The sequence below is a fragment of the Cnephaeus nilssonii genome (genome assembly GCF_951640355.1).
Source record: "Cnephaeus nilssonii genome assembly, chromosome: 8".
Taxonomy (NCBI): Eukaryota; Metazoa; Chordata; class Mammalia; order Chiroptera; family Vespertilionidae; genus Cnephaeus; species Cnephaeus nilssonii.
This window is the reverse complement of record NC_137079.1, coordinates 12,236,092-12,251,470: the sequence shown is the minus strand read 5'-3', so window position 1 is coordinate 12,251,470 and position 15,379 is coordinate 12,236,092. Positions and strand designations below refer to the sequence as shown.

Below are 15,379 nucleotides of genomic sequence, written 5' to 3'. Positions count from 1 at the left end.
TTATGGCAAGTCGTTTTATATTTTCTCTGATGAGATTATTTTTAAATAGAGCATATATGATAACATTTCAGTTCAGGCAAACAGCTTTAAAGGAATTTGCTTATTTAACTTCTTTATTCACTTGTTTATATTATAGACCCTATCATACACATTTTATGTTCATCCTATGTCTGCCCTTTCCTACAGCACATGCTAGGAGAATACTACAGCAATCTAACAGAAATGCATGCAATGAAGCGCCAGGTAACAGTATGTTTAGTTTTGGTGTCCACTCTATGTTAATTTTTTGCTATTGGTTCTAAAAATCCTTAGGGTTTTTTTTGTGGTTTTTTTTTTTCATTGTTCTGATATTTTTTAGATTTAGCTTAGTGCATATGTTATTTGGCTTGTAAAAGTCAAAGAAAATTCATACTCATAACATTCCAAAGCCTTTCATTTGTAATTCTTTACTTGGTAAAATTGGCTGCTTTTTGGTTTTCATTTTCTGTTAGTGTATGTAATATAACCAACACATCCATATGGGTAACAGAAAATGTTTTTATAATTTCATGTTTAGTAAAGTTAATTTAGTATGTCTTAAATGCTTAAGAGCATTAATAATTTTTTCAAACAAATACAGATATTTTATTCCTACCTCTTGATTTTCAGTGTTAAGTATTGTGTATGCCTTGTAGTTGCTTATTTTTCATTACCAGTCATCATCTATAGAAAATAAACCATTAAACAAAAACAACTGTGACATGCAGAGACCATCCTATATAATAAAAGCCTGATATGCTAAGTGTCCAATCAACCGGTCGGCCATTCAGCCAATCAAAGCGTAATATGCTAATGATATGCTCAGGCCGCTCAACCGCTCGCTATGACATGCACTGACCACCAGGGGACAGACGCTCCGACCCATAGGTTAGCTTGCTGCTGGGGTCCGGCCAATTGTGACTGAGTGAGATGGGTCAGACACACCCTGGTGCCCTCCTGCAGTCCCTCCCTAGCTGGCCAACCTCCTGTGTCCCTCCCCAGCCCTGATCGGCCTGGCCTGTGCCTTCTCGCAATCCGGGACTCCTCGGGGGATGTCGGAGAGCCGGTTTCGGCCCGATCCCGCAGGCCAGGCCGAGGGACCCTACTGGTGCACAAATTTGTGCACTGGGCCTCTAGTGATAAAGATCATGGAAAATTACAGATTCCAAAATGCTGGTTTTGTCTTAAATTATGCATTTTCATTAAGTATGGTTCTTTGTGATTTCCTATATAATAAAAGCATAATATGCTAAGTGTTCAGTCCATTGAACCAATCAAAGCGTAATATGCTAATGATATGCTAAGGCTGCTCAACCCCTCGCTATGATGTGCACTGACCACTAGGGGGCAGACACTCAATGCAGGAGCTGCCCCCTGGTGGTCAGTGCACTCCCACAGGGGAAGAGCAGCTCAGCCATGATGGCGGTGGTGGCGGGAACCTCTCCTGCCTCCGCAGCAGCGCTAAGGATGTCTGACTGCCAACCATCAGTCAGACATCCCTCGAGGGCTTCCGGACTGCAACAGGGCGCAGGCTGGGCTGAGGGACACCCACCCCCAGTGCATGAATTTCGTGCACTGGGCCTCTAGTAGAATTAAAATATTTTTCAGTGCCTCCTGTACTGCACATGAATAAAAAATAAAAGCCTATTATGAATCCTTAGGGGAATCTAAGGAAGAAAAACAAGGACCTGGCACAAAGTTGAATTATATCAGTGGCACTTGCTAAGGAAAAGAACAATGAAAATAGAGAGGGTAAAAAGAGGATAGATCCTCTCCCACAGACATGCATCCCCTGACCTCTAAGGAACCCCATGAGACTTGCAACCAAGGGAGCAATGGGAAGGCATAGCTCTCCCCAGGTTAACCACCCGAACCTGCTCCAAGGTCCCCCTTTCTCTGACTTACTAGTGAGCTAAAGCAACCTAGCCTGGGCTCTCTTGTTGCTGCTTCTATGCCATGCCCTTCCTTATTTCACTGTCCCCAGCTTTAATAAATGTATCCCCATAGTCATCTGGACTTGTGAAGTTTTTCCTGCACAAAGTCAAGAACCCACATACCAGTGGGCTGGCCTGAGGCAGTCCCACTTAGGACTACTAGTAGGTTCCCTGTCTGGTAACATCTTCACCTTTTTAACCCATCCCTGTAACCCCAAGAGAGAAAAAACAAAAAGCAAAAACAAGATGGAATCAGAGATACCTGACTGAGATCAATGATTTTTAGTCCAGGAGGAGAACCTGGCAAAAACTTTCCACCCCTCTCTTGCCAGGAAGGGGAGGTATGAAAAAGCATGTGTTTGACATAATTCAATTATTTGGGAATAATTTGATCTTTAATGATATAATTTAGTGAAAATTTTACCATACAGAGGGATGAAAAATATTAAATATGCTTATTCTTATCTTTGAGATAACACATTTTCTAAGTTAACTGTGTCAAACATATATATATATAGAAAGTTTGCATGTATCTTATCTGGGTTTTTCCTATAAGTTGAGATTTCCTACAGAGATAGTTTGGGTTCTTGCTTATAAGATTATTTTTGTAGTGATATATCACACTTGGACATCTATATATATAAAAGCCAAGCGACCAGAACGGCAGAACAACCAGAACGACTGGTTGCTATGACATGCACTGCGGCGGCCAACCAGCCCAATGGGGGCCCTGATCAGCCCCCCCAACTGCCCGCCGCCCCTCTCCCCCAGCCGGCCCAGCCCCAATCAGAGCCCCCTACCCCATCAGGGCAGGGCCAGCCTACCAACCTCCCGTGTCCCCTCCCCCCTGCTGCCCAGCCCCCATCAGGGTGCTGGCCAGCCAGACTCCACCCATGCATGAATTCATGCACCAGGCCTCTAGTCTTATATAATAAATAGGTAATATGCAAATTGACCCTCATGCCATCACAAGATGGCTGCTTATGACCAGGCCAGCAGGGGGGTTAGTGAGGGACAACCAAACGACTGAACAAGCAGGCTGCATGGGGCGACCACGCAAGCAGGGGGTTTAGTGAGGGACAACCAAATGACTGAACAGCAGGCTGCGTGGGGCAACCAGGCTGGCCGGGGGGTGAGGGCTGTGAGGGGCGACCAGGCTAGCGGGGGGGGGGGGGCAGTGAGGGGAGACTAGGCCGGGGGAGGGGGGGCAGCAGTTAGCAGCAACCAGGCCAGCAGGGAGGGGACAGTGGGGGTAACCTGGCCAGCAGTGGGGAGTACTGAGGGGCGATCAGGCCGGAAGAGGGGGCAGTTAGGGGTGACCAGGCAGACAGGCAGGTGAGCGATTAGGAGCCAGCAGTCCAGGATTGTGAGAGGGATGTCCCGGATTGGAGAGGGTGCAGACTGGGCTGAGGGGAACCTCCTCCACCGTGCACGAATTTCGTGCACCCAGCCTCTAGCTTTATAATACTAAGAGAACTTTAATATATCTTATTATTTTATATTCATAAATGTCTGAGGCAAGATAGGGAAGTTGTGTATTTATTATTTTTATTATATTTTACTTGTGGAAATTGAGACCTGAACATGTTAATTTATTTAGGACATTAGTGTAAAGTTTTTTTTGTTGTTGTTGTTGTTTTCCTTTATTAATTTTTAGAGAGAGAGGAAGGGAGAAAGGATAGAGAGAAACATCGATGAGAGAAATATCGATTGGCTGCCTCCTGGGGCATGTGCCTGACTGGGAATCAAAACAATGAACTCTTGGTTCCTGGGTCAACTCTCAACCTCTGAGCCACACTGGCTGGGCAAAATTGTATTAAACTCCATTGGCTTTGCATTTTCTTATTTCTCTTTTGCAAAAAGTGAATTAAATCTTTATGATCTTTGCATATTTACCTGAAAACATAATATATTAAAACAGCATTTTAAATTTTCTTTGTTAGAAATTTATTACTGATTTTTGGAATTTTAAATACTTTACTACATGTGGTTCTACTATTGTTCTAGAATGTTTACAGAATTTGATAGAAGAACCACTTGGAGATAATTTTTTTTTCACAGAGAAATAAAAATGGAAACAGTTCCTAATTTGTATTCTTAAAAGTAGAGGTATGACTACATCATTAAGGGTGATATTCTGTGTTATCAATAAATATACATGGCAGAATTTTTGCTAAATAATAGAGTGCTACCTGGTTCTGTGAAACTGAAAATCTCCATGGCAGCTCCAACTTATACTGAGTATGTTAGTAAGTATGCCAGTATGTCATACTGTAGAAAAATTGGCCTATTATGTTTGTTATAGTTGCAAATTCAGTTTTTATACTATAGTGTCATAGTTAAGATTTGACAATTTGTAGATAACTAGATAGAGCTTAAAATAGTAACTCTCATTAGTAGCATTTATTCTCAGTATTAAATTTCCTTCTTTGTAACAAGTTCATATTAGCAAGAAAATTAAATTATTTGCCTTAGCTGATTTCATCCCGATGTTGAAAGATTTCCACTGATTAGTCCTATGGAGTGGATAACATTTCCAGATTTTTTTTTTTAATTGAGAAATAATTGTGGTCCAAGTAATACTAGATAATATTATTTATACATTTACGTATTTCTTTAGTGTACAGTATATATCTTGATATTTTCATGATTATTTTTATCTTGGTATTTTTAAGATTTCTCTTTCTACTTTAAAAGCCCTGAAATAGAATTAAGTATGCTATGATTTTTAAGTAACTTAAGGCTGAGAGTAATGATACAAGTTAATAGAATTGTCAGGAATGTATCAATGTTAACTTTCTGATATTTTATATCTTCCAGAAACTGGGAGTGATTTTTCCATGTTCGAAGCTTTGAGGGATACTATTTATTCTGAAGTAGCTACATTAATTTCTCAAAATGAATCTCGTCCACATTTTCTTATTGAACTCTTCCATGAGCTTCAGCTACTCAATACAGACTACTTAAGACAGAGGGCTTTATATGCATTGCAGGTAGCTGGTACTACCATTCTTTTTCCTACCCTATCTGGTATTGCTGTCTTGTCTGAAGTATATACTTGTTCTTAGGTCTTTTGATTGTATTTTATGTGCCTTCTTGCCTTTTATCTAAAAGTTCTTGTATAGCTAAAATAGCTTTTAGATAAAATCTTTTTCTGAGCAACTTTTCAGTATTATTTTTTCCTCATAGTTAACCTATAAGGTGAGGAATATTGAATTTGTTCTTCTGTCTGGTTTTGCTTTTAAATTTTGGTTGGACATTTATGTTTTAACATAAATATTTTATTTTCTCATTTAGGACATAGTATCCACACATATTTCTGAGAACCATGAAAAAGATGTGAAAAATATAAAGTCAGTGAATTCTGGTACTTGGATAGCATCAAACTCAGAACTTACTCCCAGTGAAAGCCTCGCTACTACAGATGATGTAAGCTGACAATGATTAATGAAATCTATACATAATTTCAGTATGTAGTAAATAAATGTTAAATTGTTATAAATTGTGAGTGTCAATATTTGGTTTTCAGCTTTAAAAAACTCAAACAAAATACATTATAAATTATCAATTATATAGTCTAAAATAGTTGTGTTTTATCTCTCTTGCTCATCACAGAAGTTAGCTCATAACATTTAGTAAAATTTGTTGTGTTCGATCAGAACCTTTCAGTAAATAAATAAAGATAAAGCAGGTCTTTGGGCTAAAAGAGAAGCCTAGACAAAAGAAAGCCATTCAGGACAGAAATGTAATTTAATGCATTAAAGTTGATGAAGGGAACTTTAAGTAGGAAGGAAATGGAAAAGAGTGATGAGGAAAATGATATATTTTCAATAAACTGTGTTCTCCAAATAAGCACCTATAAAGCATACAGGACCTGTGGTGGTGCTAGGAAGGTGCTGTTAAATGACCAAATGGCAAACGACTAGGATACTGAGGAGATAGATAACATGTGAAGTATTTGGAAATCACCTGTTTAAAGGTTCAGACCCTGATTCTGTCATAAAAGATTACATGTAGTTTTGGAATAGCAAATAGGCTCTTTTTATGCCATCTCTAGCACCTGGATATCGATGAATAAGAGAACCGTAACTGATTAGCATATATCTGCTATTGGGAGAGTTGAAAGCCTATTGCTCTGTTTCTCCTCGTTGTTGATATGTTAACATATTTTTTTTCTGAAGTAGTGTTTTTCCCTGAAGGTTGTCTTGTCTCTTCACATATAGTAATTTTTTTACAATATTGAAGACTTTTTTCTGGAGTTTTGCTCTTTAACTTATACTCATGTTTAAAACAATACTTTCCCATGTCATTTGTTTTTTTGTTTGTTTTTTGTTTTGTTTTTTGCTTAAAACCTTTCTCTACTAGGCTCCAACGAAGGTAAGCCTGTGTCTAAAAACTACATGGTTTTAATTGACTTTACAATGTCAAGTATAAGTTAATGTAAGGAATTGCTACTTGGGTTATATTAAAGTTTATTAGACATTGAAATTACTGAGAGCATGAAGTATTTTTTCTAAATTTTTTTTAGTAATTTTATATCCTTAACTCCAGTGCTTCCTTTTTTATTCAAATTTTATAGGTAGCATTACTTTATTTTATTATTTATTTATTTTAAAATATATTTTTATTGATTTCAGGGAGAGATAGAAACATCAATGATGAGAGAGAATCATTGATTGGCTGCCTCCTGCACGCCCCCCACTGGGGATCAAGCCCGAAATCCAGGCATGTGCCCTTGACTGGAATTGAACCTGGGACCCTTTAGTCCACAGGCCAGCGCTCTATCCACTGAGCCAAACCAGCTAAGGCATTTTAAGTTATTTTAAAAGATTTAAGCACATTGGTCTGCACCATCAATAGCAAATTTTGAAAATTGAGTTACAATTTATTAATATTAACCTGACAAGGTTTTAAAGTTACTGGTAAATGAAATTTAAAAGTACTGTACAGCTTAATAAGTAGGTGCTTTAGTCAGCTTGGCCTGGTAAACAAAATACTGTAGACATTTAAACATTTATTTCTCATGGTTCTGGAGGCTAAGCAGTTTACGATCTTGGTGTCAGCAGATTTTGTTTCTTGTTGAGGACCCTCTCCTTGGCTTGCAGATGGCCACCTTCTCCCCATGTGCTTACAGTGGCAGTGAGAGGAAGACCTGGTGTCGCTTCCTATTTTCCTAAGGACACTAATGCCATCATGGGGCTCCACCCTCATTACCTCACTTAAACCTGATTACCTCCTAATGCTGTCACATTGGGAGTTAGGGATATAACATATGAATTTGGGTGAATAGGGGACTCACAAAGATTCAATCAATAATTGTAGGGTTTTGGCATAAATAATCATAGTTAGTATTAATAAATTTTTTTAAATGTAAAAAAAATTTTTTATTTTTTAAATATATTTTTATTGATTGATTTCAGAGAGGAAGGGAGAAAGAGATAGAAACATCAATGATGAGCCCTAGCTGGTTTGGCTCAGTGCATAGAGGGTCGGCCTGCAGACCAGAGGATCCGGGTTCAATTCCAGTCAAGGGCACATATCTTGGTTATAGGCTCCTCCCTAGCCTGGTCCCTGGTTGGGGTGCTTGCAGGAGGCAACCAATTGATGTGTTTCTCTCACATTGATACATTGATGTTTCTCTCTGTCTTTCACTCTTTCTTCCTCTCTCTGAAAAAAAAAATCAATGGAAATATAGCCTCAGGTGAGGATTAACAACGACAACAAAAGAAACATCAATGATGAGAGAAAATCATTCATCAGCTGCCTCCTGCACACCCCATACTAGGGATCGAGCCTGCAACCTGGACATGACCCGGACCGGGAATCAAACCGTGACCTTCTGGTTCATAGGTTGTCCAATGCTTAACCACTGAGCCACACCAGCTGGGCTTACTTATTTATTTTTTTAATTGGTGACAGTATTACAGATGTCTCCTGTCTTTCCCTCTTTACCCTCCTCCACCCAGTCCCCTTAGTATTACTTTTAAATAACTAGTTCTTTAATTTTTAATCTAAAACTTAAATTCAGCGTTAATGTCAGCATCTTCCCTTATTAATGCCATTTAATTGGCAGCAGCAGTACAGCATCCAATGTTTATACCCGTTGATCTAGAGCAGTTTTGTGCAGTGGAACTTTCTATAACGATGGAAATGTTTTAGATCTGCATTGTCTAATACAGTAGTCATTGGACATGTGCTATTGAACCCTTGAAATGTGGCTAGCGGGATTGAGGAACTAAATTAAAATTTTATTTAATTTGAATAGCTACATGGGTAGTGTTACCATATTGGACAGATAAAGAGCCTCATTCTCCGTGTTTCTAGACCAAGGCCCTTTGAGCTTCATTTATGGAGCGTTAACACACATTTCAGAGTATGTAGAGGAGTCTTCATGCCCAGGACAAAGAGAAGGAAAAGTGGACATGTGGGGATTATAAGTGAAGGAGAATGAGGAATTGAAGTTTAAGCAGAGGAAGAAACACTTCGCATCTTCTACTCCGGGTGCTATAAAATGCAAAAGCACATCCACCAGCAAGTCTTAATTGACGAGCAACAGAATGGTTTCATTTTCTAAAGTGTGTTCACCAATACCTGAATTTTCTTTAATTGGGCTAAAACTTTCATTTAATATCAGAAAATTTTAAAAGATCAATAGCTAGGGGAAAGAACATAATTATGAAATGAGTTTCAGTCAAAATACAAGTGAGACCTGGCTGGGTGGCTCAATTGGTTGGAGCATCGTCCTGTACATCAAAAGGTTGAGGGTTCAACCCCCAGTCAGTGCACATATGGGAAGCAACCGATTGATGTTTGTTCCTTTCTCACATCCATGTTTTTCTCTATCGCTTTCTCTAAAAAATCAGTGAAAACATATCCCTGGGTGAGGATTAAAAAAAAAAAAAAAATACAAGTGAGACTCGTGCCACCCCCTAATCATACTAAAGACAAAAGTTAATGTGAAATTTCTTGAAGTCCAGAAAAAAAGCTAAAACTATGACTTCTAAAAGAAACCAAGGAAATCTTCATGATTTTGACATAAGCAAAGATTATTAGAACAGAAAGCACTAACTATGAAAGAAAATTTGATTCAATTCTGTTTTTTTGAAAAGTTACAATTAGGAGAAAATAATCTCAGTATATGTAGTTGCCAAATAACTATACATAACAAATTCAGACTGTTTTATAAAAATCTTTTATAAGTCAATTGTAAGGCAATCAACTCAGTAAAAAATGGGCAAGAGATTTGAACAGGTGCTTCATGAAGGAAGATATGTAAATGGCCAGTGTCAAATTAAAACCACATGAGATGTTACCTTACACCCACCAGAAAGGCTGAAATTAAACAACAGGAAGTGTTGGTGTGAACTTGGAGCAGTTGAAACTCTCAAACTGCTGGTGGAATTGTAAAATTGTACAACCACCTTGGAAAGCAGTTTGGCAGTCTCTTATAAAATTAAAGCATAAACTTGGCATGTGACCCAGCAATTTCTCTTCTAGGTATTCACCCAAGAGAAATGAAAATATATGTTCAAAAAAATTCTTGTACACTATTATTCATAGCATCTTTAGTCATGATAGCCTCAAACTGGAACATCAACAGATAAATGGATAAAGAAACTGTGGTGTATCCATACAATGGGATACTATTCGGCTATCAAAATAATGAACTTCAGAAACACAAAACAACATTGGTTAATTTCAGAAACATAGTGAGCAAAAGAAGCCAGACACTCAAGAGTACCATACTGAATGGTTCCATTTATATGAAGTTCTAGGCCAGTGATGGGCAACCTTTTGAGCTTGGTGTGTCAAACTTCGCCAAAAAACAGCATAACTCGGGTAGTGTGTCACTTTGAGGAAAAAACTAACTCCAAGACTCTAGTCGCAAATGTTTCATCCTCAGGAGCAGCAAATGTTTCATCCTTGGCATGTGGCCGCGTGTCATCAGAAATGGCTACGCGTGTCAGTGCTGACACACATGTCATAGGTTCGCCATCACTGTTCTAGGCCAACAAAATAACCTGTGCTGATAGAAATCATATGAGTAGGGTGTAGTGGAGATAAAGGACCTTTCTGAGCTAATGGAAATGGTCTTTATTTTTAGGGAAGGTGGTTGCATGGGTGCACATATTTTTCAAAACTCATCAAACTGTATACTTAATGGGTGTATTTATAAATTATATTTTAATAAAGTTGATTTTAAAAATATGAACGATGCTGTCATGTTTTTCTTCTGATATGGAACAACTATATATCATAGTCTAAAGGTACTGGGCACTGTTCGGATTTGGAGGTAGGAGAATTTCCTTGAGGGTGGGGAAATAATTTGCAACATTAACTTTTCCAACTTAGAATTTAATCTGTAGCTGGCTCTGTGTATTGTCATGTACATAAGGACAAGTGTTCTGCAAGGTTACTTAATATTTTAATGTTTTCTGTGACTCTCTAATGTTTTATAACTTTGGTTATATAATAATTTTAAGTATATATTTTTATGCAAATAGTTTTTTATAATTTTAATTTAACCAAACTTTTAAAAAGAAGTTTTAGTGATTTTTATTTGTCTTAAAACTGTAACTTAGGAAACTTATGAGAAGAACTTTGAGAGAGAAACACATAAAATAAGTGAACAAAATGATGCTGATAATGCTAGTGTCCTGTCTGTGTCTTCAAATTTTGAGCCTTTTGCAACAGATGATCTGGGTAAGCAGAATTTTTTATAATCTTAGAATATGACTTTACTACAGTCTTTGAATTGCATTGATAAGGAAGCAATAGTCTAGAAGGACAAGTTCTGGTAGAACAGGGACTTAAAAATCTATCCATCAGTCTAAATTCAGGAATCTTTGACTGTTAATTCTTTGACCTTGTGCAAATCATCTAACCATTCTGACTGCATATACTAAGAAAATGGGGATGGGGGGCGGGGGTGTCTTACTTATCTTGTTATGTTCTTATGAAAAATATACAGAACTTTCTAGCAAGCATAAGAGAAGTTTAGAAAATGTAATTTCCTTTTCCTTAAGAGAAAGGTCACCCTCTTAGGTCTTCCACTTAATGGGAAAAATCCAGAGTTAGCAATGCCTCATCTAATCACATTTTTTAATAAAAGTGTTAACTTCTTAATTTGAGGTAAGAATTGAAATTTCTTAGCGTAATAATGAAAGAAGTTTTAGAGGCTTGCATTACTCAAAGGTAGAGAAAATAAACCCTGAGTCCTAAAATTGGGAAGGAGATTAGGGAAAAGAAAATGTATGAGTACCACTTGATTCATTTTCCAGGCTGTAGCCTATCCAAAGATACCTGAGTATCCAGTGCTGAAACACAACAGCATCGATTAATTTCAGAAACATAGTGAGCAAAAGAAGCTAGGCACTAGTTCATATGGTAATCCGATGTCGTATTCTAGTGTTTGTGTATATGTTGGGAACAAGATTTAGATTATTTCAAAGGCATTTTTCTACTACAAAGGATAGAGCCAAACCTTGCCTTGTCATTAGTTATGTACCAAAGCAATGAATCTTCCTTTTGCCTTATTCCGATTATCAATGACTCTAAGGCCAGTTCCCTTCTGAGTAAATGCCTGTTAAGTCTGTACTGAATTCATTTCATAATAGAGAAAAATCACACTCTGACCAACCCATTCCCCTTTAGTTTTCCTCACAATCATTCACCCTTAGCTTTGTCTGAAGTAGACGAAGGAAAATTGGGAAATGTCATTCTAAGTTCTTTTTCTTAATTGATTGTTTTAGCTTAGGTTTTTGCATCAGAATTTGCATGACATTTTGGAATTTATTTTTGTACTGTTAAGTGAAGCAAAGTGATGTACTGAAATACATTGACTTCAGCATCTAAGAGACCTGAGTTCCTTTTCCAACATTTAACTGGCTGTGCAACTTGTGCAGCTTACTTAAGTTCTCCGAAAATGAGGGTTCTATCATCCACTTTATAGTTATTTTAAGGATTAAATAAAAGTACCATACCTATAACTTGTTAAAGCTAGTTTTCCTTTCCTATGTTCAGACATTAGTTTTTTATTAATGAATTTAGAGGAATACATGAAAAAATTTTCTTTTACATCTTCTAGACATATTTCTGTTCCGTATGCAGGTAACACTGTGATTCACTTAGATCAAGCATTAGCCAGAATGAGGGAATACGAACGTATGAAAACTGAGGCTGAAAGTAACACAAATGCGAGATGTACCTGCAGGATTATGGAGGATGAAAATGGTGCTGCTGCCATGACTACTGGTAATAATTTGAAAGGTGTGTTGTTGAATTCATTAACAGGAAAAGTCATTTTATATAGTTCCATATATAAAAATTGAATGCCCCATCTGATGTATAATAGTGGTTTTTTAATCACTTTCTTTTATTAGGGGTGCTAAAATTACATAGATGTTTCTTTGTATTACTTGAGCATTAAATCATAATTTAATGTTCTTTAGAATTTTGCGTAAATACATATAATGTCAGACTTTATTTTGCTATCATTTTCTTTTTAAAAATAGAAACTCCTATTATTGAAAATCATAGTTCACAACAAGCTGTAAGCGAAATTTCTACCGTCCCGTGTCCTAGAATTGATACTCAGCAGCTAGACCGACAAATCAAAGCAATTATGAAAGAAGTCATTCCATTTCTGAAGGTAAGCAATAATTTTAAAAAATAAATTTTGGTTTTTTTAGTTCATACAAAGTATTCCATTGTAATAAATTCAGAAAACACACGTAAACAAAAGCTAAAAATAACCCATAGTTTTGTCACTCAAGAGATAGCCCCGTCAACATTTTGGGAACCTTTCCGTAATATTTTCTACATATATATGTGCATTCTGCTTTCTTCATACATTATAAACATCTTTCTACAGTATATTTCTATGGTTACACAATATTCTTTCATTATTTATTCATAAGTGCCTACTTTAAACCAGGTTTTGTGGACATGGCAGTGAACAAGTCAAAGCCTTTGCTGTCGTGGGAGTTTACATGCAAGGATGTTACTTATTTTAAAATAAGTAAATGTACCGTATTTTCCGGCGTATAAGACGACTTTTTAACCCAGGAAAATCTTCTATACGCCCAGTTGTCTTATACGCCGGAAAATACGGTATATCAGATAGTGATATGTGCCATGCAGAGAATTAAAATATGATGATATGATAGTGTCTATTTTAGAATGGATGGTCAGGGAATGCTTCTGAAAAGAGAGCATTTAAGCAAAGATATGAATTAAGAGCCAGCTTAAACCAAAATCGTTTCAGACAGAGTTAAAGGCCTTAAGATAGGAACTAACTTGGCTTGTTGAAGGAACTAGAGGAGGACCCATGTAGTTGTAGGAAATTTGTGAGAGATGAAATTGGAGAGGGGGCAAGGGCCAGTTATGTAGAACATTATAGGCCATGCTTAGAAGTTAGGACTTTGTTCAGAGTTAAAGAGGAAACTTCAGGAGGGTTTTAAGCAAGAGAAAATCGAAGTCTGGTTTGTTTGTGGACAATTGATTATAGGGGTCAGTAGCGCAATGAACTCAGATGAGACATAATAGTGGCTTAGACAAAGGGTGTAGTGCTAGAGATGGGGAGAAGTAAACAATTGAAATACACTTTGGAAACTGACAGGTCTTATTAATGGTAGATGGTTACCTGAAGCAGGCACTAGCTAAGAGAAAGGGCCTAGAACTGGGGCCCAGGACAAGATGACTCAACATCTAGAAGGTGTGCAAAAAAGGAAAAGTTAGAGTTTACCAAATAGGACTGCCAGTAGTGAGCTATGTTGATTGCTACTCTGAGGGTTGAGTAGTCATAGAATTTTGTTATTTTATCAGTTCTTATTGTTAAATACTTATCCTTATTTTTTTTACTTTTATAAATACTTAAATTATTTAGTTAAATTTAAATATATATCCCATTTTTATTTCTTGAGAAGTAATTCTTATACAAAATTTCTTATTCTAAGGTTCTGAATATTTTCAAGACTTTTGAGACATTATATTAAACTAGAGGCCCGGTGCACAGATTCGTGCACTGGTGGGGTCCCTCAGCCTGGCCTGCACCCTCTCACAATCTGGGACCCCTCAGGGGATGTCGGACTGCTGGTTTCGACCCGATCCTCACAGGCCAGGCCGAGGGACCCCGCTGGTGCACAAATCTATGCACCAGACCTCTAGTATGCATATAAGATCTTTGGTTAATCTCGTGCCACCCTACTCTCTTCCCACCCTCCCCTCTCCCCGCTTCCCTCTGAGATTCATTAGTCTGTTTCATTTTTCCATGCCTGTGCATTGAGCATCTGCCCCCTGGTGGTCAGTGCATGTCATAGCTACTGGTGGAATAGTTGCTTAGGCTTTTATATCTATAGATTGTCCCTCAGAAAGGTTTAACAATTTATATTCCTACCAACAGGGAGAGAATGAGATTGGTAAGCAGTACTGTTAATTTTGTTCAATAACAATGAACAAGGCAAAGAAAAAAGTGTGCAAGAAATAGAAAGTGGGCCTAGCTGGGCAGCTCAGTTGGTTGGGTGTCATCCAATACACCAAGGGTTTGGGTTCTACCTCTGGTCATGGTCAGGGTACATATAAGAAGTAATCAGTGAATGCATAAATAAGGGGGAAATAAATCTCTCTCTCTCTTTCCCTCTCCATTCCTCTCTCTAAATTCAATAAGAAAGAAAGAGAGAGCGAAGAGAGAGAGAGAAATGGAAAGTGAAGGCAAAACTTGTACTAGAGATGGCACTCTTTTACATTCTAATTTAAATGGAAATTGAAAGAATTAGAAATGAAAAGCCAGAATTTCCTTTTCATTCAGATACAGCAAACTATAAAATATGTTGTAATTGGGCTCATTTCTTACAATCTACTTGTACTTTTCAATGTGTAAGACAGTGACAATGGAAAGCTAACCATCATTTGGATTGTAGGTAGTTTGAACATGCTTCTAAAGCAAGCCCGGAAATGAGACTGTACTGGGTCCAGTGGTGAATTCTCTTGAAGGCCAAAGTGGCTTGTTAAGGAAGTTAGGACAGTGGTTCTCAACTGGGGGTCATTTTGACCCTCAAAACATTTTGTACTGTCTAGTTACATTTTTAGTTATCAGGGCTTGGGAGGGTGGAGGGTACTACTGGCATCTAGTGCATAGAGACCAGAGTGCTGCTGGACAGCAGCACAGGGCGCAGATGCAGCAGTGCCAATTGAGAAAGCCTGAGGATGGTTGTAAGAGTGGTTGAACTGAACTGCAGACAGGAAGACAGACAGTATGGAAACCATGGCACCAGTCATTCTGCTTAAAGTACAGAAAAAAGGTGATGAGAAGATTTTAATCAGCCAGTTTCTTTTACTGGCTATTATCTGCTATGGTGAATCAAAATTTGCAAACCTCTTGATGTGTACAGAGAGGGGTTGGGGAGTTGGTTATTTTTATGAATAAG

General features: G+C 37.7%; 1 protein-coding gene across 26 annotated transcripts in view; it reads left to right on the top strand.

The window, feature by feature from the left end:
• Window positions 1–15,379, top strand: part of PCM1 (pericentriolar material 1) — an 86,940-nt gene that overhangs the window by 57,696 nt on the left and 13,865 nt on the right. For 16 of the 26 annotated variants that reach the window (XM_079779537.1, XM_079779529.1, XM_079779540.1 and 13 more), the window contains 6 exons: window positions 187–243; window positions 4,773–4,945; window positions 5,250–5,381; window positions 10,535–10,655; window positions 12,063–12,221; window positions 12,467–12,603. In XM_079779537.1, coding sequence (XP_079635663.1) covers window positions 187–243; window positions 4,773–4,945; window positions 5,250–5,381; window positions 10,535–10,655; window positions 12,063–12,221; window positions 12,467–12,603 — 779 coding nt within the window. The remainder of the gene's footprint in view (window positions 1–186; window positions 244–4,772; window positions 4,946–5,249; window positions 5,382–10,534; window positions 10,656–12,062; window positions 12,222–12,466; window positions 12,604–15,379) is intronic. The other 10 variants (XM_079779542.1, XM_079779522.1, XM_079779541.1 and 7 more) reach the window with 1 other exon arrangement.